Here is a 21,136-nt window from a genome sequence, read left to right as displayed (position 1 = left end):
CTCGGCCGGCCTCTGCTCCTCCCCCGACTCCTCCCCCCGCACCCCCAGCCCGGCCAGAACGGCCCCCGGGACAGAGCGACGCGGAACCCCGGGCGCCTGGGTCCCCAGCATGATCCTCGGTGAGTGGGCCCTGCGGCTCCTAGCTCCAGGCTCCTGGGTCCCTCTCAGTAGGTCACCTCCCCAACCTCCCGGCACCGCGGTGACTGCGGCCGCCCGTGAGCGACCGGTTCCCCCTCCCCCTTCTTCTGGCTCCACATCTGGGGTCCCTGCTTCCCCTCTTCCCCAGGCTGCCGCTTCTCCCTGTAATCTATGGAGTAAAGGGGGAGGCAGTGCCGAGTGGGACCCCAGACCCATAAGGAGAACATTGCGTATTCATGAGGCTCATGAATATTATATGACAGTCTGAGAGAGGCAGGGGGAGGGGGCTGGTCCTGGCCCGGTAGAGTTGAGGGAAAGGTTCTGACCCCCCGCCCCAGCGCCTTCCCCCACCCTTAGCTCAGACTCTCCGACATCCTTCTGGGCCCAGGATAAGAGGGAAAGGAGGAAGTGGGGGGCGGGCGGGGGGAGAAGATGGGGAGTGGAGCTTCGAGGTGTGTGTGGTGGGAGGTAGGAACCTGAGGGCCGGAGATAAGGGGGCTGGGGAGAAGAAGGGGTGGGAAACTGTCCATCCCAGGGCCCCTGCGGCTTGGATCCTGTCTCCGCAGCCATCCTGCCCCAACACGCCGGGACCTGCCCCTCTCTCTCCCTGCTCTGGCTGCCTGGGCCCTTCCCGGCTTCCTTCTTCTTCCTTCTTCCCTCATCCCCACCCCCACCCCTGCCTTGGGCCGGGGGCACCAGGAGAGGAAGGGGCAACCGGGACAGTAAGGATGGGGGAGGGGAAGCCTCGCGGGGCTCTGACAGCCCTTCAGCCACAGCCACCCCATCCTCATGACCTACATCGGAAGGGAGCCCCGGGTGGGGGAGGACAGGGACTAGCTGCGCGCTGGACTCCTCATCTGCTCGGCTCCGGCCCCTGCCTCCAAAACAGTCGCAGGCCAGCTCTGTCCTCCGACCTCTGACCTCTACCCTGGCTAGGCCGGTTCCCAGGCCCTGTTTATGGTGGGAGACCCCCACCAGGCTGAGACACCTGTGGTCTCCCCGCCCCCCACTGGGGACACCTGGCTCCATGCTGGCGCCTGAGGGCTTGCGTGGCTCCCGCCTCAGCCCTCGCCTCAGCCCTGGGCTGTTTGCCTCCTTGGCTCTTTTGCTTTTCTTCTTTCATTTGACCCCTGTTGACTTTCCTCGTCTTTCCATCCCTCTGCCCTCCTTCTTCCATCTCTTTCTCTCCCCTCCGATGTCCCCTCACTTTCTCACTACTCTGTCTGCTCCCTCCACCTGGCACTCCACGGATCTATTAAACAAATGAGGGAAAAGAGGCCTGCCTCGTTCCCAAGAGTATCCCTAGCAGGGAAGAGACTCCCCACCCACTGTGAAGACTCCCTACCCTGAATGACCCTCACCAACACACCCTGGACGCAGGTCCCCAGAGCACAGGCTCCACATTCCTCCAACCTGTGCAGTCCCTGCACGCTGGCCCCACCCTGGGCACGGGCCCCACCCTGGGCACAGGCCCCAGAGACAGCATCATGCTCCTCCAGAACAGGCCATTGTGAGCCACACTTACTTCTCCTGGTCAATAGGTCCTAAAGAGGACCTCAGGGACCTGCTCAAGCCTGACCAAGACCCCACCATAGGAAAAATGCCTGGATCTACCAGTTGGACCCCCACCACATCTCCCTAGAGGACACTGTAATTAACTCCCTCCTGGTGCCCAGCCCCCAGAGGGGTAGGAAGCCTAGAGGCCCACACACCTTAGCCCTCTTTGAGGAAAGAAGGAGAGAGGGAGGAAACTGCTAGCCTGGGCTCAGCACTCACCCTCAGGGCCTGTGCTAAGGTTTGCAGGTGCGTGCGGCATGCTGAGTCCATGTGCATGGGGCCCCTGCCCAGCAGGGAATGCCCAGTCTTCCTGCTCAAGATCTAGACTGTGTGCCCAGGCTTAAGGTGGTGGTCTGGGCTCAGGTTCCCTTTTCCGGGCCTTTCTTACCATCCTCTCCAACTGGGCCCTGGTTTGTGCGGCTGGGAGCAGTTGGCGGGGAGGGGAAGGGGCATGAGGAGGCCCTTTCCCTTTCAGTCAGGTTGGAAAGATTTCCCAGGGGGCCTTCCCTTTCTTCCCTTCCTGTCCGCCTCCTCCCTATAGGCCATGCCCCCACACACATCCACCCTGGGGTTAATAGGGATGATGTTTTGAGTAGCTGTTCATAATCATCCCCTTGTTGCTTTCATCTTTGACTTCAAAGCCTTTCCAGCCTGCCTCCTGCCAAGGTGGGGGAAAATTGAGGCAGAAGGCGACAGATACATGGGACTTGGTCAAGAAGACGAGACCCAGGGGTTCAAGGTTCTCCCCTCAACCCCCAATTTTAGGCATTTCTGGGGAGGGAGAAGAGGGCAAAAGGCCTGAAGAGGAAAAGAGACAGATTAGATTCCAGTCCAGACTCCAATCCAATTCTCCCTTGAACCCAGAGTCTAATTCCCATTTTCACCCAGTGCTGAGCCTGTGCTTTTCACCATCTTGGGCGAGAACACTATTTGCAACTCTAACCCCGATAACTCTCTTTGATCTGAATCTCACGCTAGCCCAATCTCCAGACCAACGCTAACCCACAGCCCTACCCTAAGACCTTTCCTGGCTCCTGTCCCTACCCTGACAAGGCTACTCCCTGAGCCAGCTCACGGCCGACACGCCCATTCTTTACCACAAGGGCTTCAGGCCCCAGACCCAACCCAAAATAGCCAAGGGGCTGGGACTTCTGACCTGCCCAGAATTTCTGGGGAAGAGAGGAAGGAAAGGACCAGACCTCAATGGGATGGAAGGAGTCAGATGTGGCTTGGTTGTGGCCTGGTGCTGGAGAGGAAACCCGAGCAGGATCCAAATGTCCAGGGCTAGGTAGGGTGCAGAAATGGCCAGATGGACAGCCACCCAAGGGTCTGAGAGTTCGCCCCCTCCAAAGTACACTGGGAACTGTCTGTAACACAGCGTTTAGCAGTTCCCCACAGAGCTGGGTGGGGCTCTATCTGCTGGAGGTAATTACTCTAATGAGCTTCCCTCTGGAGTGGCCTGCCCTAGCCAGGCCCCAGCTCCTCCCTGCCCTGTCTGACATGTGTGCCATGTGCACGCACACATATGCAAACACACATACGCACTCCAGTTTGCTCTCCACCCCCTCCTCCAAAACCCCCTGAAGCCGTCACCTGCCAGACGTCAGAAGCCCTGGATTTCATCCCTCATTTCCTGCTTCCCTGGCCCTTAAGTATATTCCTGCCTTTCCCCCTCCTACCTCTAGTCAACCCAGAAGAGTATAGTGCTTTGCAAGCCTGTCTCTGGAGCTGGATAGACAGATTCAAATCCCTCAGCAGCTGTGTGACCTTGGTCAGGTAACAACCCCACTCTGAGCAGACTGCTGTCCTCTATAAGATGAGGATTCATTTATTTAGCGAACATGTATTGAGCTCCCTTCGTGGCACGCCAGCACTTTGCATGGATTCGTTCCATCCTCTCAACAACTCCATGAGGCAGGTACTGTTGTTCTCAATTGACAAATGAGAAATGAGACTGAGAGAGTCTGAGAAACTGGCTTGTCACCCAGCTCGTGAGCAGTGGAACCATCAGCAGGGAGACTGTGTACCTAAAGGGCCTGGCATATAGTAAGGCCTCAAAAAGTGACACCTGGGGCCAGCCCGGTGGTGCAGCGGTTAAGTTCGCACGTTCCGCTTCTCAGCGGCGGGGGGTTCGCCGGTTTGGATCCCAGGTGCAGACATGGCACCGCTTGGCACACCATGCTGTGGTAGGCATCCCACATATAAAGTAGAGGGAGATGGGCACAGATGTTAGCTCAGGGCCAGGCTTCCTCAGCAAAAAGAGGAGGACTGGCAGTAGTTAGCTCAGGGCTAATCTTCCTCAAAAAAAAAAAAAAGTGACAGCTATCATTATTCTCAGAAAAGGGGGAAAGGGACTGAGGCTGGGGCCACCTGAAACCAGGAGCCCTGCTTCTGTCCACTCAGCCCATAAGCTGCCCCCTGCCCCTGTCCCCACTTCGGAGCCCAGAAGGAGACAAATGAACCTCCCGTAGCCCACCCTGCTGCCTTGCCCTCACTCTCTCCTCATTTCACTCCTTCTCCGGCGTCCCTTCCCTCCCTGCGCCCCCCCACCAGGGCTCATGTCGCGGGGGAAAGATGAGTTGCTGGCCACAGGCAACGGAGTGGCTGCTACCTGTTTTCCTCCAGCCCCTGGAAGTACATGGAACTTGCTCTCCCCTTCCTCTCCTTGAACAAGTTGGAAGCCTGTGCTGAGATCTCTGCTTGAGCCCTTTGGGGTTATGTAGCAGAGAAAGGATTCGCGACAGAGTGTGAACGATTTTGATTTAAAGATTTTATTTTTCCTTTTTCTCCCCAAAGCCCCTCAGTACATGGTTGTGTATTTTAGTTGTGGGTCATTCTAGCTGTGGCATGTGGGACGCCGCCTCAGCGTGGCCTGATGAGCGGTGCCATGTCTGCACCCAGGATCCCAACCGGCGAAACCCCGGGCCGCCGAAGCGGAGCGTACAAACTTAACCGCTCAGCCACGGGGCAGGCCCCTGGATCTTGATTTAAATCCCACCTCTGATACTTACTGGCTGTGTGGCATCAGCCAAGTTTTTTAACTGCCCTGAGCCTCAGTTTCCTCATATGTCAGATGGAAAAAATAGTATCAGCTGCCCCATAGAATCATAGCTACCTCAGAGATTAAATGTGGTAACACTTAGAATTCATTACCTGGCACATAGTGGCTCCTCCATACCCTTTTTTTTTTGTTGCCTTTTCTCTCCTCTGAGATGGGTGGTTGAGGCCTGGAGGCCTAGAGGGTCTAGAGCCGGGGAGAGAGTCAAGGAACTGAGCTGCTGTCTCTGGTGCTCTAGGGCAGGGCAAGTGCCAGCCCCAAACCAGCTGCTAGGAGTGGGTGCTGGGTGCCGGGGACTCTGGGAGCGCTCAGGTTTCTCTCACCATTCCTGAGGCCGCAGCCCAGGGCTCGTTAAGGCTGCCCTGGTCTTGTGTGCCAGGCAGGAGCGGGGCGGAGCACAGAGGGGAGAAGCCATGAGGGGACAGACCAGGAAGGGGAGATGGTCGGACTGTCCCATCAGTCCGTCTGTCCCTCTCTTCTGTCTCCCTGTCTTGCTCTCTCTCTTCTCTGTCCTTTGATCTTTCTACCGTAGTCTCTAGCTCTGTGTGTGTCCAGCTTTCCTGCAGTGTCTCTGTTTTTCTCTCTCATTTCACTCTCTTCCATCTCTCCATTGTTCTCTATCCTCTCTCTCAGTGTCTATGTCCCTTTTTCAGTTGCCTATTCCTGCTTCTGTCAGTCTTTCCCATTTTCTCACTCACCTTTGTCTGTCTGTCTCTCTCACTCACTCGCTTGCTCCTCTTCCCCTACCCCATCCCAACCCTGAGGTGGCAGAGGAGGGAATGGACACAGGGCGTACAGACCCCCAGCTGCCCAAAGGCCAAAGCCAAGCATCTTGCCCTCTCCTTCACCCTTAGATGTCTGGAGCCTGAGCTCCCAGCAGCCCTGACCCCTCTCTGCCTCAGGCACCCTGGCCACCTAGTCCTAGCACTGGGTGGAAGAGACAGACCCCTCCAGACCTTTCTGGACCAGCTCCCTGCCCCCAGCTGTGCCTGAGCCCTCCCCACCCCCTCCTTCTCTCCTCCGATTCCCCTAATCCCTGCTCCCCCGCCCTCCCCTCTGCCCCACTTTTCCAGGACTCTGATTGGCTGATACTACTGACTGGACTGGGGGGGAGGGGGCTGGTAAGGGAGGGGGCAGGGGGCAGAACCAAGGGAAGGGGAGCTGTCAGGCCCAGGCCCCTCGGGGGCCAGGGCCAGGCCACTGCCTGCGGGCAGCGGGCACCAGAAACTGAAGGTATGAAAAGGGGCAGTCTCTATGGAGGAAGCAGGAAAGGATCCAGGAGGACCCTCTGCCCAGTAAGGTCAAGGGAGGACGGGGCCAAGCTTGCAGCCTCTTGGGTTTGCCTTTGTTCCTGGGAACTGCTGTTGCTGGCGGGGGGGTTGCTAGAGCAGTGAAGGGCAGCCAGAGTTCCCTGACTGGTGGACAGCGAGGTCGCTGAAGGGAGCTGGGCCAGTGGAAGCCCAGAGGGGTCCTGAGGGCCTTTGGGCCACCCGGCCACTCCACCTGTTTAGAACCTGGCAGGGCTCCTCCCATGCTTCTTGGGGGAGGAAAAAAAGGTTTCAGAGGAGGGTAGTGGAGTGGCTAGCCTGAATTTTCATTTCCCCTTGGGGTCAGACCTAGGCATTCCCCTCCCAGAGGCCAGCACGGTTCCCCCTGCAGAGCTGGAGCCACACACTCCCGGTGCACCAGAGGGGCCTGGGGATCCAGAAAGGTTGGGAGAAGGGGCTCTGAGGATGGCCCCAGGCCGTCTACCTCCCAGAGCAAATGCGGCTTACCTACTACCTACCCCCTACCGCCACCAAATGTCGACAGTTAATTAAGAGTTGTGATTGGGACAAAATCATAACTGTTTGGGGAGCCTGAAAGATTCAGTAGCCCTCCTCCAAATCTAGGCCTCAATATTCTCCTCTGGGCAGTGGGATGAATCACCCACCTGACTATTTTCTCTGGGGTGAGACCTAGCTTTTGGGATTCCCTAGGGGAAAGCAAAACCAGAAAGAAGGGAGTGGCCAGGGCTCCAGCCAGCAGCCTATAGAGAATGTCTGTGCTCTTCCTGGGTCTGTAAAATGCCTAAAGGTCTAGGGGGAGGGAGGCTGGAAAAGGGGGAAGTGAAAACCACCCAGAAGGGAAGGACTGGTCTGCACCCTCCCCCAGGCCCACAGGGCCCCTTGCTCCATTGCTCCGGAGCCAGCAAGCAGGGGAAGTGTGTGTGCATGGGGGTCACACTACCAAGTGTGGGGGGCCCAGCTGGGGAGTGGGACTGACAGGGCTGGATGGGGCTCCCGAGCTTCCATCTTTCTGTGCCACATAATGTTTTCTCTGTCCTTCAGGCAGCCTGAGCCGGGCAGGGCCCCTCCCTCTGCTACGGCAGCCCCCCATCATGCAGCCACCGCTGGACCTCAAGCAGATCCTGCCCTTCCCACTGGAACCTGCCCCCACCCTGGGCCTCTTCAGCAACTACAGCACTGTGAGTAGCAGCCAGCCTGCCTTCTCCACCCTCCTGTGACCCTGACTCCGTCTCTCCCTCCGACTCCCATGTCCTCTTCTCCTCTTGTATCTGATTCCTTATGTCTTCTTAGGACCCCATCTCCCTTACTTCTAGACAATTACAAGTATTGTTGGCTATCTGGGATACTATTAGCAATAACAACAATAACTAGTATTTGCTGAGGTCTTGCTACGGGCCAGACACTGTGCTGTGCGTTTTAAAGGCATCATCTCATTTAGTCCTCCAATGAATCGCACCACCATCTCGGGAAGCAACGAGGCCTAGATTGGTGGTTGTGGTGGCAGGGAAGTGGGAGGGGTGATGGGTACTGAATCTAGAAAAAGGGAACAAGCAGGGGCATAAGCATGCCTGTTTGTAAATCCCAGCTCTCTGGAGCCTGCAGTTGGGTGGGTAGGGTCAGTGGGGTAGGTCCTGGAGAGCTGGCAAAGTTGTCTATATTTAACACAATATAAAATAGGGAGCCATGACCCATTCTTGAGCAGGGGTGACTTGGTAAGGACAGTGTTTGGGAAGGTGAGGAGTGGGGCCGCTGGATGGAAGGGAGCAGAGGCTGGAGGAGGCTGGCCAGTTAGGAGGCTGTCCCAGCCATGCAGGCCTACAGGGAAGCCTGGAGGGCCAGACCAGGCCAGTGGCAGTGGCAGTGTGAATGGAAAGGAAGAGAGGATGGACAAGGTGTTTCCAAGGAAATATTGACAGGCCATGGTGACCAGCTGATGTTTGGGGGTGGGGGAGAAGAAAGAGGATGACTCCAGCACTTAGGCCTCTGTGCCTGGGTGAGAGAAGTCACCTTGACGGGGCCGGGGGCTGGAGGAGGAAGCTGGTCTGGGGCAAGGCTGCTGAACTCACTTTTGGACATGGTGAGTTGGTATACCAGTGGGACATTGAGCCAAAAATGTCCAACAGTCGGAAGTTGGGGCCTGGCGAGTGGCCTAGAGCTAAAGGTTTGGGGGAAGTCAGTCTTATTCAACTCAAATAGTCCACTATCAAACCATATCAGCTACAGACGTGTATTGAGCATCAACTATGCACCAGGTCCAGCAGTATACGCTTCTATACATGATCTCATTTAATCTTCACCTCAACCCCACCAGGTGGGCATTATTATTCCTGCTGGACAGATGGGAAGACAGAAATTATTCTAAGTTGACATAGTGTGTGCCTAAGGCATGATTTGAACCCATAGCGTCTGACTCCAAAGAGAATTCTCTTCATACTGTAGCTGCTTCTTCCAAACTTCTCCCAAAGAATCCAAAGCAACATTTGCACAGCACTTTGAAGTTCACAGAGTGTTTTTCATAGCTCAATCTTTATAGCAACCCCATGCGGTCACTGTTGTTTTATCCTCGTTTTGCAAGTGAGAACATTGAGTACTGACTATAAGCAAGGCGGTGTTCTGGAGACATGAGGGTAAATGTGACATGGTCCCATCTTGGAGGAGCTTAGGTTTAGGGGAGAAATAGAGACACGTGTGTAGCGATCATAATACAAAACAGAGGAAGGATGATCAATATTGTGACAGAGACACTAAGATTCAATTGTCAAAAAAAGCTTTTTGAGCACCTAGTCGGCACTGGGCACTGTGCCTGGTGTCGGGAACACGGGGCTCAGTCTGTGCCCTTGGAGAGCTCACGGTTTAGTAGGAAAGCTAAGTTAACAGTCACCCTCTAGGGTGAGCAGAGCCGTGTCAGAGGCATTGAGGTTGCACGGGAGCCCAAGGGGCGTCAACAAAGGCTTGCTGGATGCCAGGTGCCTCAGCCCAAGCTAAGCAGGGAAAGAAGAGAGCAGAGGAAAGAGGGATTGACCCTGCAGCAGGAGGCATAGGATTTAGGCTTTGAAGAATTATTAGTTGGATTTTAAAAGGGGCCTTACCTTAGAGAACATTCCAGACTGAAGCAAGGGCTTCAGCATGAACAAGGGCTAGAAAAGAACACTGGAGAAAGTGCAATTGATTAGATGTGACTGGAGCAGAAGGTACTGGGAATACCTTGCCCCCATCTACATACCTGAATGACACTTACCCTCAGGTGTCCCATCATTGTCCCCATTTTATAGATGAGGAAACACAGACCCAGAGAGGTGAAGTGACTTGCGCAAGGTCACAAAGCTACTTAGTCAATTCACATGGATAATGCAGGGTTTCTGACTCTCCTAGGGTTCAGGGCTCCACTGCCTCAGGTGGGGACGAGCTATTTAAAGCCACGTGCACAGATAAGCCTGGAGTGTGCAGCAGGGTGTTGAGCAGCACCAACTTTGGCCTCTAACTGGCAGAATTTGAAATGATGTTCCAAAAGTACTGGCTGTGTGACCTTAGGCAAATTACTTAACCACTCTGAACCTCAATTTTCCCAGCTGTAAAATAGGAAAGTAATAGTACCAACTCACAGGCTGCTGTGAGAATCATATTACATAATCATAACGCCTAACACAAAGTAAGTGTTCAGTCAGCATTGGCTGCTGTGATTGTCATGTTATTGCTTATTTTTTTTATTTAAGGGAGGATCAGAGAGAGAAAGATAGCATGGCCAAGGCCTCAGCCTTGGGGATTAAGCAAAATCAGGCAGTGGGAACAGGAGGAGGCTCCAGCAAAGGAAATGGAGGAGACACAGAGCAAGTGGGGACGGAACTGGGTTCCTGTAGAGTTGGAGAAGCCAAGGGAGAGAGTGTGGCGGGCTGCATCAATAGTGTCAAATTCTGCAGGGGAACGGGGACTGCAGGAAGGCTGCAGACGGCCTTTGGCAGAACTGTGCAGCACTAAGTACACGGCTTTGGAGTCAGGCTGCCCAGGTTTAAATTCAGATCCCAGTTCAGCCACTTACTAGCTTATGACCTTGGGCAAATTATTTAACCTCTGTAAACCTTAGTTCCCTCATCTATAACTGAAGATAATAATAGTCCTTACTTCGAATAGTGGTTGTGAAGATTAAATTAGATAATCCATGCAAAGAGCTCAGGACAGAGGCTGGCACTTCCCAAGGGCTCAGTCAGCATTAGGTGGTGGTGGTGGTGGCATTTTTCATGGCAGAGTCTCTCCCTCCCTGGACTAATACCTCCCGATCTTTCTCCTACTTGGGCAGTTCCTACCCCTTACACCCCTCCCCGCACTATGCTTCCCACTGCCCTTAGACGTCCCTCACTGTCTCCCAAAGACAGCCCCCTCTACATCCAGTCCCCTGCTTCCGTCATCTCTCTGGCCTAGATGAGATGGGATGGGAGGGGCTGAGATCTAGAGACGGGAGAGTGGGGATCCTCGGACGTGTCCAGAGAGAATGAGGCGTCTGGGGGAGTGGGCTGGGGTCCTCTGCCTCCTGCCCATCGTCCCCCAGTGCTGCCCCCACTCGACCGCCAGAGGGCAGCAAGTGCACGAAACATAAGCGCTTCGGGAACCTGGTTCTCCAGCAGGTGGCGGGCGACGGGAGGAGATGGGAAGAAGTTAGGGACGATGTCCCCAGTCTGAGGTCGCTTCTGCCCACGGCGCCCCTAGGTCCACTGTTCAGAGGAGTCACTGAGAGAGCAGTGCCTGACACCCGGGTACCTAGATTCGGTTTCGCCTCCCTAGTAGGGGAAGTGACATGTAAAAGGGGCAGAAGAGCCGTGTGCAGAGGGTGCAGAGGGAGCAGGGAAGGGTCGTCTGGGAACTCGGAAGAGAGGCTGTCAGCAGGGTAGTGAGGGTCAGGGAGGAAGGGATGAAAGAAAGGAGAAATGTCCAAGCTAGAGAAACAGGGTCGTCTATAGGATTGGTGGAGACGCTGGACCCATCAAGGGTTCCCAGTGGAGGAAGCCGAGGACATCTGATCAATGCCCCGTCGCCGGGCCAAGCGCCCCCTCGCCAGGACAAGGTCTTCCCTAGAACGAATGTCTGGACAGGAACACCCCCTCCTCCTCTTTTCGCCCTAGCCCCCGCCCGTTCATCCGTCTGACTCCCTATCCCCGCCCCCGTCCTCGGCCCGCCCTCGGCCCCGCCTCTGGGGCGGGCTCCGGTCCTGGCCGGCGCCGCCTCCCCTTCTCCGGACCCGGCCGGGCCGCACAGCCCCGAGCCACCCGGGCAACCAGCGCCGCGTCCCCGGCCTGCCTGGCCCGGCCAGGTTCGGGTCCCCCGCCCGGGTCCGCCACCCCGGGCCATGGAGCCGCGGCCCCCGGGGTCCCGCAGGGTAAGCCACCCGGCCCCTCCTCTCTCCCTGGCTCCCGCCGCTGCCGCAGCGCCCCCCACCCCCAACCCCATCCCCGCCCGCCCCTGCCGGGCTGGCGACCTCTCCCTTCGCCCGGTCCTTGGGTTATCCGGCCCATCCCCCACAACCGGCACGGCCCCAAGCAATCTCTGGATCCCAGCTGGCGCCCCGAGACTGCTGCCACCATACTGGATACCCCTGCCTCTGCTTCTCAGATCCCTGGATTCCCCCAAATCTTCAGACTTTCCATCAGGTCCTACACCGCCCCTCAAATTACCATGCCGCTCAGATCCCTCTTATCCAGCCCTGACCCCATCCCAGTCTCTCTCCCCTTCCCAGCATCCCTCCTCCACCAGCTTCCACCTGCTCTTTAGACACCCCCTAGCTCCCTCTTTCCTATTTCAATCCTTCCTGTCCCTCAGGTCTTCCTACCCCGGAGATTCCACCCCCTTCCCTTTCGCCTTTATTTTGGGGGGATGGGGAAGTGGGGTGGTCAGACAAGGGGCAGCCGGTTCCATCAGATAAAGGGCAATGGAAGGAAATATAATCACATCCCCCCCTTCTGTCCCTGATCTGGTTTCCCCCCTTCCCTCCCCCTTGCCCTTCCTGATTCATTTTGCCCCAGCTCTGGGATGATTCCCCTTCACGTCTGCCGTTGGAGGGCAGGTGGGAGGGGACTGTTTTGTGGACATTTCCAGGCAGTGTCTAGGCCAAAATCCTAGGGAAGGGGCTCTGGAGTGAGATGGGCTCTGGGAGATGCTGGCCTCCACCCCTCCCCAGAGAGCCCTCATCTAGGTCACCAGGGCCTCTTGACCTTGGCCTGGAGCGGCACTTTAGTGGCTCACGTTCCACCTGCGCAGGGATTGGGCCCAGGAGCACTCACCTTCCGCCTGAAGTCTCCTCAGTTCCTGGAGGAGAGGGTGGAAGGACCCACTTGACTAGGTTACTGCCCTCTTCCCCGCCCACCCCCACCCATAGTTGGTATTTCTGTACTTAAACCTGAGGAGGGGGGTGTGCGAGAGAAAAGGCTCTCTCGCCCTGGAGGAAGGACCCAAGTGGGGCAGGGACCATTACCAGAGGATGGATGTTGGGATGGTCAGCCCGAGAGTCACCTCAGGGCATTGGGTCCTCAGCCACTCTGGGCAGTAGGCTGAGGTGATGGGGTGGGCCACAAAGAGAACCAGGGGCCTCTGCTCTCCCCTCTCCATCCCACTCCTCTCTCCCTACTGTTTTCATTGACTTAGGTTTCCTGGCCCAGATTGGGTTTCTGTTTGGGCTGAATTCTACTCCCCACCCAGCATGTGAGGAAGCCCAGGGGCTGAGGAGAGCCCTGGAACAGAATTCGGGGTCTCTGGAAGGGAGGACTGACGCCTGGAGACTGGGAGCTGAGAGCAGTCATCTGTCTCCCCTTTCTGATTAAAGCCTGTCTCCAACTTGGTCTGTCTTTCTTTCTGCCAAATACATCATACATTCACACAGATAAACACACAGCTGAAGATTACACAACCTGACCGTTCATGGCGTCGGCAAAGCCCCCGACACAGAAATGTTGATACACAAATGATGTACACACAGCACATGACACTCCTTCACACTCCACCCATGCACAGATTGATCACAGCCTGCCTAGACACACACAGACACACCCCTTCTTCCCCTGTTTGGCTTTTCTTTGAATAGGACCTGGGCTTCCAGGAGGTAAAAAGTGAGTCACTGAGAGGGGCTGCTTCCAGCCAAGGGCAGGCCAAGAAATGGACACCTGTCAGCCAGACCAGTTACCTGAAGCTGGTTGTGACTCCTGCCTCCACTACTACCTACTGAGGCAGCCCATGTCACAGGATGCTAAAGCCCTTTCCTGACATTAGCCCCAACCAGCCAGGGGAGCAGAGCAGAGCCAGGACGTGTGGGCTCTCCAGCCTCCAACCACCTTCTTCCCCCTGCCTCTTGTTCCTGTGTCTCACTGGGAAACATGAAGACCTAGGGTAGAGAGAGGAGCTCAGCTGAGGATCTCAGGACCCCCAAGTCCCCAGAAACTCTTTTTCACTTGATCCTTCCACCTGGAAGATAAGGCTTCAGCTCTAAGTTGGTTCCTTCTTATGAGAGGTCCCAGCCATCACCCAATCCTCCTCAGCCTCAGCTGCATTCCAGTCTCGCCTCTCCCTGGCCGCCTAGGGGCCAGAAGGGAGGAGGACTGTGCAGGGAGGCAGTTTTCTTGCCTCTGGCCCCTGGCGTCATCCCCTGAGAGCAGAAGGCCTCAGAGAGAAACTCCCATCCTCTCCCCTCCTCATGTGAACTCTTGGCAGGAGACTGCAAAGACATCTGCTGACCCAGGGTGGGGGCAGAGACTGTTCCTAATCCCGCCCAGCCCCAGAGCCCTGCCCCAGAAGCCCTGCGATCAGGGAGAGAGAGCTCAGAAGATCTCTGGGCTGCCTCAGGCCAGCCCAAGTTCTTCAGTTCCCCCTACTTATTCCCCATTATTCGCTAGAGCCACCTACTCTCTCCTGAGTTCTTTTACTCCCTTTAGAAGCTGTTGCCTTAAAGAGGTCCAGGGAGGGAGTGTGTTAGGGCAACCTGGGGCCCAGAGATGGGAAGCTGGGAACATCTGTCTCCTGGGACCAGGAGCTTGGCTTGGTAGACAGTCTTGCCTGAGTGGGGGCCAAAAGAGTTCAAAGGCCTCAACTGAAAGCCCTAGAATCTGGAATGCTTTGGGACTTCCCGTCAGTGGGCCTCTAGCGGGTCAGCCCAGCTATAGGAGATAGGTCAAGGGGACAGAGTCGGATCTTCATGGTGTGATGAACAGAGACAGCAGTCCCAGTTCAAGTTCCAGCTCTGCTGTTAACTCATGGTGTGACCTTGGGCAAACCACTTCTACTTACTGTCAAATGGGAGCATTGGGCCAGTTGATCCCTCAGGTCCCTTTCAGTGCTGTGAAGACTAGGCTGGGAAGGAATAAGGAATCAGAGGCATGCGGGGGTCAGGGGGAGGGGGCTCTGGGGACTTTGGTTCAACCCAGCTGCTGCCAGTGGGGGTATGATGGACATGAGCTTGTGCTGGGGTTCCTGGCTCAGCCCAGCCTGCCTCCACAGATGGACCCTGTGCAGAAGGCTGTGCTTTCCCACACTTTTGGGGGACCCTTGCTCAAGACCAAGAGGCCCATCATCTCCTGTAACGTCTGTCAGATCCGCTTCAATTCTCAGGTAAGAAACCCACCTGCTCACCCACCCACCAGGTGGGGCCGGGGCAGCCAGGGGATCTTGGGGGAGCTCTGGTGAGGGGTAGGGATTAAGGGGGTGTCAGGGGAAGAGCAGGGAATGGGGATACTGCAGGAAGCACAGGAGCTGAGGGAAGGCACCCGAGAGGGACAAGAGGTGGCTATAGATTTTGACACGAAATAGACCAGTCTTCTCAGGCTGCCCCTTCCCTCCTTGGGGACTGGGGCATCCCTGGCTCAGAACTTCTTGGAATATAGGTGGCCATCAGTGTCTGGGTGGCAGTGTGGCCTCCGGCCCACTGATCCTTGGGTGCAGGGCTGAGTTAGGTCATTGGCCCCCCACAGAGCCTGTGCCCTCCTGCCCTCTGCCACCCACTTCCCTCTAACTTCCCAGCTTCCTCCTCTCTCCATCCTTCTCCCTCCAAATCACACACAAGGCCTGGGCCCCTCTCCCTTCCCATGGGACTTTCACATGGGGAGAAGCCACCCAAAATTCAGAACCTAGGTGTCTGGCCTCCAAGATTTCCTCCCTCTGAGGCTCCCCTGGGACTTCTGTGTGGGTCTAAAGGGGGCTTTGTGGGGTGTAGGTTCTGAGAAAAACAGCAGAGCCTCATTCCGCTGAGTAGGGGAAAATAAAGCATGTTCTGTTTCTCTACCCAGTACACACACACACACACACACACACACACACACACACCATGCTGCCAGGCTCTGCACACCACCACCCCACCCCTGGGCTGTCACTCTTCTTTTCCTGCCTATCCACACCTTTTATTTCTACTCTACCCTCTCTGGGTGACCTTGTGGCTCCAGGATTGTATGTTCTCAGCAGGGGGTGCATATGTGGGGGGGGAGGGGTGGAACCAGGACCAGCCAGCTTTAGGCCTTCCCTTTAACTCAACCCCAGGCATCCCCTCTCCCAACCTTGGCTCTACACACTGGTGGAGGGTGGAAGATTGGAGGGGTGGGGGGCCAACAGCAGGCAGCCCTCCCTGCTTTTTGTACTCCCCTTCCCTCCCCCACTAAGCAGCTCTGTTTTGACAGCTGTCTCTGCTGCTGTGTCTGTCTCCAGAGCTGGGCTTAGGGCCAGGGTCCTCCAGGGTGTCCGCAGAGGCTTCAGGGAAAATGAGATCCAGGGGGCAGTAATAAGGGTAGAGCCCGGGCCTCAGAGCTCCTGGGACGCCCAGCCTAAGGGTAGAAGCAGAGAAGGCTGTATCCTGGGCCAGGGGATCCAAGAGGCTGGGGGTCTAAGAGGATGCTGACTGGCTGTACTGCTAGGCCCTACCCATTTAGGAGTCTACTATAGGTTTGGGGTGCCCCTCCCTCACCCCAGGACTAGGTGGGAAGCCTGAGACAGCAGCCAGGCCCCAGGTGGGTGGTGGGGTGGAGCTGGCTAGTGGGGATCCAGGTTCCCAGCGACTCAAGCTTGAGAAGCTAGTCTGAACCCTAGGAATAACCAGGGCTCCTTCGCATGGGGCTTTACATCTCGCTGGTATCGGGAGAGATTCACTGCAGCCTGCTGGGACCACCCTAGGACCTGAAGGAGCTCTTGAGGAGAAAGGGCAGATGAAAGGTGATCTCAGATTCCATTCTCTTCCTCCATCCCTAAAGAGCCAGGCCGAGGCGCACTACAAGGGTAATCGCCACGCCCGAAGAGTTAAAGGCATCGAGGCTGCCAAGACCCGGGGCAGGGAGCCTGGCATCAGGGAACCTGGAGACCCAGCTCCCCCAGGCAGCACCACCCCAAATGGGGATGGTGTAGCCCCCCGTCCAGGTGTGTCTGACTCCCCCCATGTTCTTCCACTGATTTTTGTCTCCTCTGTCCTTCCTCCATTTCCCAGAACTCTCCTCTGCTTTCCTCTCCTTCCTCATCCCCCACCCCACCCTCCTCTGAGGTAAGTCCTGGGACCAAGCACAGCGATGCAAAATTTCCATCCTGTCACCCCCCACTTCCACCCCAGCTCCTCTCAATAAAGTCCCCACTGTCTGTCCTCCCTACCTCCCAGTGACTCAAAGAGGGGCTAGGGTGAGGCCACCTGGCAAACTTCCTCAAGAAAAAGGGAGCCATCACATCCAGGGAGAGGCCCCTTCATCTTGGGGAGGGGACAGAGGAGGGAATCAGGATATCTGAGGGCCTGCCCAATGGGGCTCCCTTCAAGGATGACCGAGAGTCCAAAAACCCAGGCAACCCCTTGTTGATCTCGGGTGGATCTTTTGACCTTTCTGGGCCTGAGTTTTCTTTCCTGGGAAATGGGGGAGTGAGCCTTTAAGATCTTTGAGGTCTTTTCCGGGTTTACAAAAAGCAGCTCTGAGATTCGTTCTCTCTCATGGCTGATGGCCATCCTCAACCATCCTCCCAGCCAAGAAACTCGAAAGAAGGAATATCAAGACAAGAAGATATGAGCCATTCCCACCCTGGGATTGCCACATCAGATGTCAGTCATGGCCAATTCCAGAGAGACCCAACATCCCCATTTCCTCCTTATCCTTGCCTGTCCTCCCTGCCCCACCCTAAGTAGGATAAGAACCAAGCATACGCACCACCAGCTTGGGAACCAGACCCCCACTCTCACCACACACACATACACACGGCAGTCAGGCGGGCTGAGTTCTAATTGTACTCTGACTGCTTCTCAGCCTGATCATCTTGGATTAACTTGTTAATATATCTGGAAATGGTGATGATGGTTGTAGCTAACATTTCTGGAATAGCACTGTTCTAGGTGCTGTACACATATTACTTCGTTTAGTTCCTACAGTATCTCTCAAAGGAGTTAATAATACCTGCCCTGCTTTTGTAAGCCATGAAGTCCTGTCCAGATTGAGATGTGAATGTGCTGTCTGGATCAGGATGGAGGTAAAGGATGTCTGAAATGAGTAAGAGAACTAAAAGGAAAGATCACAGGATGGACAAGCAAATGGACACCTGCAGGGGTCAGGAGGCCTCCTCCCACCAGCTCCCCACCCCTACTGCCAGCCTCCCCATGACCCGGAAACTGGATCAGCTGCTGGAGCAAGAATGGGAGCGCTAGAGTTTCCCCTGTACAGAGGCCAGAACCCAGTGCTGAGGCCTGGGGCCTGTGCATCTTTAATCGAGCCATGAATTATAGAGCAGCCTGCATCCCTGTTTCTTCCTTCTCCAGTTCTGCTGTTTCTGTTTCCCTTTTGCCATGTCTGTGTCTGTCTCTCTCCCAGCCTCTCCTCACCCTGCCTCTGCCCCTTCCTAGAGCTCTTTGGCATGCCTCCCTGGGGATTGGGCAGGACTCTGGGAAGGGGCTGGCTGGGCAGGAAGCCCAGGCTGGCTGGCAGGCCATTGAGGGGTGAATCCTTGTTCCATGCCTCTCCCCCGGCTAGGCTGGCTGCCAGCTTTACCCTGAAGGGAGGTTGGTGGGGCTGGACCCCTCAGGCATTCCCAGCTTATGGAGAAAGAGCAAGGCATAAGAGTCTCACACCCAGCCTATGGCAGCTGGACCACATCTGGCTCTGGCCCAGGGCATGAGAGCATGCATGTTGTCACAGGGTGGGGATCCCTGGGCCCTTGCCCTCCAGGAAATGGGGGTGGGTCTCTTCCACATAAAGAATCTTCTCCAAAAGCCATCTGGGGTGACCCCTGTGTTTCTCCCCCAACAACAGTTTCCATGGAGAACGGACTGGGTCCCGCCCCAGGATCCCCAGAGAAACAGCCTGGCTCCCCATCCCCTCCCAGCATTCCGGAGACTGGTCAGGGTGCAACCAAGGGGGAAGGGGGCACTCCAGCCCCAGCTTCCCTGCCTGGTGGTAGCAAGGAAGAGGAGGAGAAGGCCAAGCGGCTGCTCTACTGTGCTCTGTGCAAGGTGGCAGTGAACTCCTTGTCCCAGCTCGAGGCACATAACAAAGGTATGGACTCCCCTGCCCCCACCCCCTGCCCCTGTCCTCAGCCCACTCCTGCTCCCTACATCCCAACTCCCCTGGCTTCCACAATCCTTGGACCCTTAAGATCTACCTGCCTTTCTCCCTCCCTAATCATCTCCCCCATTTCTTAGCCCCTTCCTTCCTCAGTCCCCCTACCTTACTTCTTTTACCTACTTCGTTCCCTTGACCCACCTTGTGTTTGGGAGGATCCCAAGGGGCTTGGAGAACCCCCACACTTGATGCCCGCCCCCCCCCCCCCCCCCCCGCCATTGTAAGTGGGAATGTGGGTATTGAGGCCAAATAGGCCTGGAGAATTTTTCCTCCACCCCTTATCTCCTGCCTTCTGTGGGCTTCAGGTACCAAGCACAAGACAATTCTGGAGGCCCGAAGTGGGCTGGGCCCCATCAAAGCTTACCCTCGGCTGGGGCCTCCCACTCCCGGGGAACCCGAGGCCCCTGCCCAGGACCGAACCTTCCACTGTGAGATCTGCAATGTCAAGGTCAACTCGGAGGTCCAACTGAAACAGGTGGCTGCAAGGCCCTTCCCAGGAATTCTGGGCAGCTCCACCAGCTAAGGGGGGAGGGCGAACAGGGAACTTGGGTGAGGGGTCTTCCTCAGAATCTTCCCTTGGTGCCACAGAAGGGGCGGGGCCAGGTGCTTGGGCTGGGGGGGCGGGGGGGGCATTACCAGTTACCACTGTCATGGCCCTGCCCTCTGGCTGTTGCTCCTTTCCCAGTGGCTCACAGCCCCCTACCCACTCGCCCCTGCAGCACATTTCCAGCCGGCGGCACCGAGATGGCGTGGCCGGGAAGCCCAACCCGCTACTGAGCCGTCACAAGAAGCCTAGGGGCGCCGGGGAGCTGACGGTGAGGCCTGGGTGCTGGAGAACCAGCACTCGGCAATAGAGGGACTGGAGCGGGGAGGCGAAGCGGACGCGAGTGGGCCCAGGAGAGGAGGCGGTTCGCAGGACCACAGAATGACTTCTCCCTCTCTCTCTTTCCCCGCCCTCTCCCCCCTGCAGGGCACGCTGACTTTCTCCAAGGAGCTCCCCAAGTCGCTGGCCGGCGGCCTGCTCCCCAGCCCCCTGGCGGTGGCTGCGGTGATGGCAGCCGCAGCAGGCTCCCCGCTGTCCCTGCGCCCGGCCCCAGCCGCACCTCTCCTCCAGGGACCGCCGATCACCCACCCCCTGCTCCACCCGGCCCCCGGGCCCATCCGAACTGCGCATGGACCCATCCTCTTCTCCCCCTATTGACCTGAACCATGAACCCCCTCCCATTCGACCCCCCCCCCCCACCTCCAGCCGGGACCCAGGCCTCCGGGCTCCCAGCCCGCCCCTCCTCCCGGCACTCCCTGAATGATCTCTCTCCTTCCCCCCCCACCCCGAGGTACGGGGTTCCAGGAAAGGGGAGGGGTAGCGGGGAAGGGGGGCTTCAGAAGGGGGGGAACACCCCAGATCTCAGGGAACCCCGCCCCCTGCCCTTTTCCCTCTCCCTTTCCCTAGAAAAGGGGGGGCCGTCTCACCCCCAAGTCCCCTTGGAGACACCCCCCTCCCAAAAGCCATGTCCATCCAGCCCTTCCCCCCCAAACCTAGCACAAAACGGGGTTCACAAGCCATGGTCGGGGTCCGGGGGACAGAAATGGATTTTCTTGGCAATAAGCGGACTCTGGGACTCCGGCCCCCTATCCCCAAACTGAAGCGCTTCCGTGAACACCCCCGTCCTCCGCAGGGGGAGGGGAGCAGGCGGGATCCTCGGTCCCTCATAAGCACTTTGGTTTTACCGCCTGCAACCTCACTGTGCCCGCCCCGCACCATGCCCCAGCCCCAGGTCTAGCCGGACCCCTCGCAGGGGGCAGTACTTGGGGGCATCTCTGGCACTTGGGTGGGACCAAGTAGATGCCCCTATAGACCCTTCCCTCATCTTCTTCCTCCCCAGTCTGGATTCCATTCTTTTCACCAGCACCCATCGCCCAAGGGGTACCGAGGGGGGCAAGGGGTGTCCAGTCCAAGCCCACCCCCGCCTCGCCTTCCGCAAAACTGTGAGCAAAAAGCAATAGAAGCCTCGCCCCCGCCCCTCCCCTTCCCGCAGGATTCGCAGAGTCTGTAGCCTCCCCCATCCCAGATCCTATAGACCTCATGGCTGTCCCCTCCGACCAGACACCTCCACTGCACAATTCGGGCGGGGGCGTGACCTCCCCCCCCCCCCCACCTCTGTGGTTTCCATATCGTCAGCCCTTCCAGCCGCCGACCCGGGAGCGGGACGGGCCCCCACTGGCCTTCCCCTCCCCATCAACTCTTTCTGCTTGACGATGTAGCAACCCCGGCCCCCCATCCTCGTCTTTCCCTTTTCCCCCTCCCTGACAATAAAGTCTGGATTCGTTGCCCTCCGCCCCCCAGACTCAGACTCTCAACTTTGCCTGCTGTTTTGGGAGCAATTCCATGGGGAAGATGTATTCGTATGGTGAGGGGGGCCGGGACACAGGAAAGGGGCCAGAAGGAGGAGGGGGACCCGAGGCTTGTGCAAAACGAGCAGAGGCTCCCGGCCCCACCCACCTTCCCTCCCTCCCGCCCAGCTCAAGTGTAAACTTGGCCCTGGGGAATTGTTTCG

The 21,136-nt window shown here is 57.1% G+C and overlaps 1 protein-coding gene and 1 non-coding gene across 12 annotated transcripts; one reads left to right on the top strand and one right to left on the bottom strand.

The window, feature by feature from the left end:
* Positions 1-4: 4 nt before the first annotated feature.
* Positions 5-20,926, top strand: ZNF385A (zinc finger protein 385A). 11 transcript variants are annotated; one of them, XM_023643720.2, is made up of 8 exons: positions 5-119; positions 7,084-7,220; positions 14,515-14,625; positions 16,251-16,413; positions 18,273-18,515; positions 18,887-19,056; positions 19,301-19,396; positions 19,552-20,926. In XM_023643720.2, the coding sequence occupies exons 1-8, from the start codon at positions 110-112 to the stop codon at positions 19,780-19,782; spliced, it is 1,161 nt and encodes a 386-aa protein (XP_023499488.1). In that variant the 5' UTR covers positions 5-109; the 3' UTR covers positions 19,783-20,926. The 11 variants fall into 11 exon arrangements, with proteins under 11 accessions (XP_023499488.1, XP_070127680.1, XP_023499489.1 ...); XM_023643721.2 differs by lacking the exon at positions 5-119 and adding an exon at positions 5,879-5,986; XM_023643722.2 differs by lacking the exon at positions 5-119 and adding an exon at positions 5,879-6,048.
* MIR8981 (microRNA mir-8981) lies at positions 16,524-16,626 on the bottom strand. The gene has a single exon (NR_127987.1). It is a non-coding gene; the product is annotated as a microRNA mir-8981 (primary transcript).
* Positions 20,927-21,136: the final 210 nt, after the last annotated feature.

Source organism: Equus caballus, chromosome 6 (genome assembly GCF_041296265.1).
Source record: "Equus caballus isolate H_3958 breed thoroughbred chromosome 6, TB-T2T, whole genome shotgun sequence".
NCBI lineage: Eukaryota > Metazoa > Chordata > Mammalia > Perissodactyla > Equidae > Equus > Equus caballus.
Note: the sequence above shows the minus strand (reverse complement) of the source record. Positions and strands in the feature narration are given on the sequence as shown.

Bases quoted from the DNA above. Each gene is read 5' to 3' on its own strand.
- ZNF385A (XM_070271580.1), top strand. From the start codon at position 14,221: ATGAACAGAGACAGCAGTCCCAGTTCAAGTTCCAGCTCTGCTGTTAAC. The intron at 14,626-16,250 runs GTAAGAAACCCA...CCATCCCTAAAG, and splicing joins AGATCCGCTTCAATTCTCAG to AGCCAGGCCGAGGCGCACTA. The intron at 18,516-18,886 runs GTATGGACTCCC...TGTGGGCTTCAG, and splicing joins GCTCGAGGCACATAACAAAG to GTACCAAGCACAAGACAATT.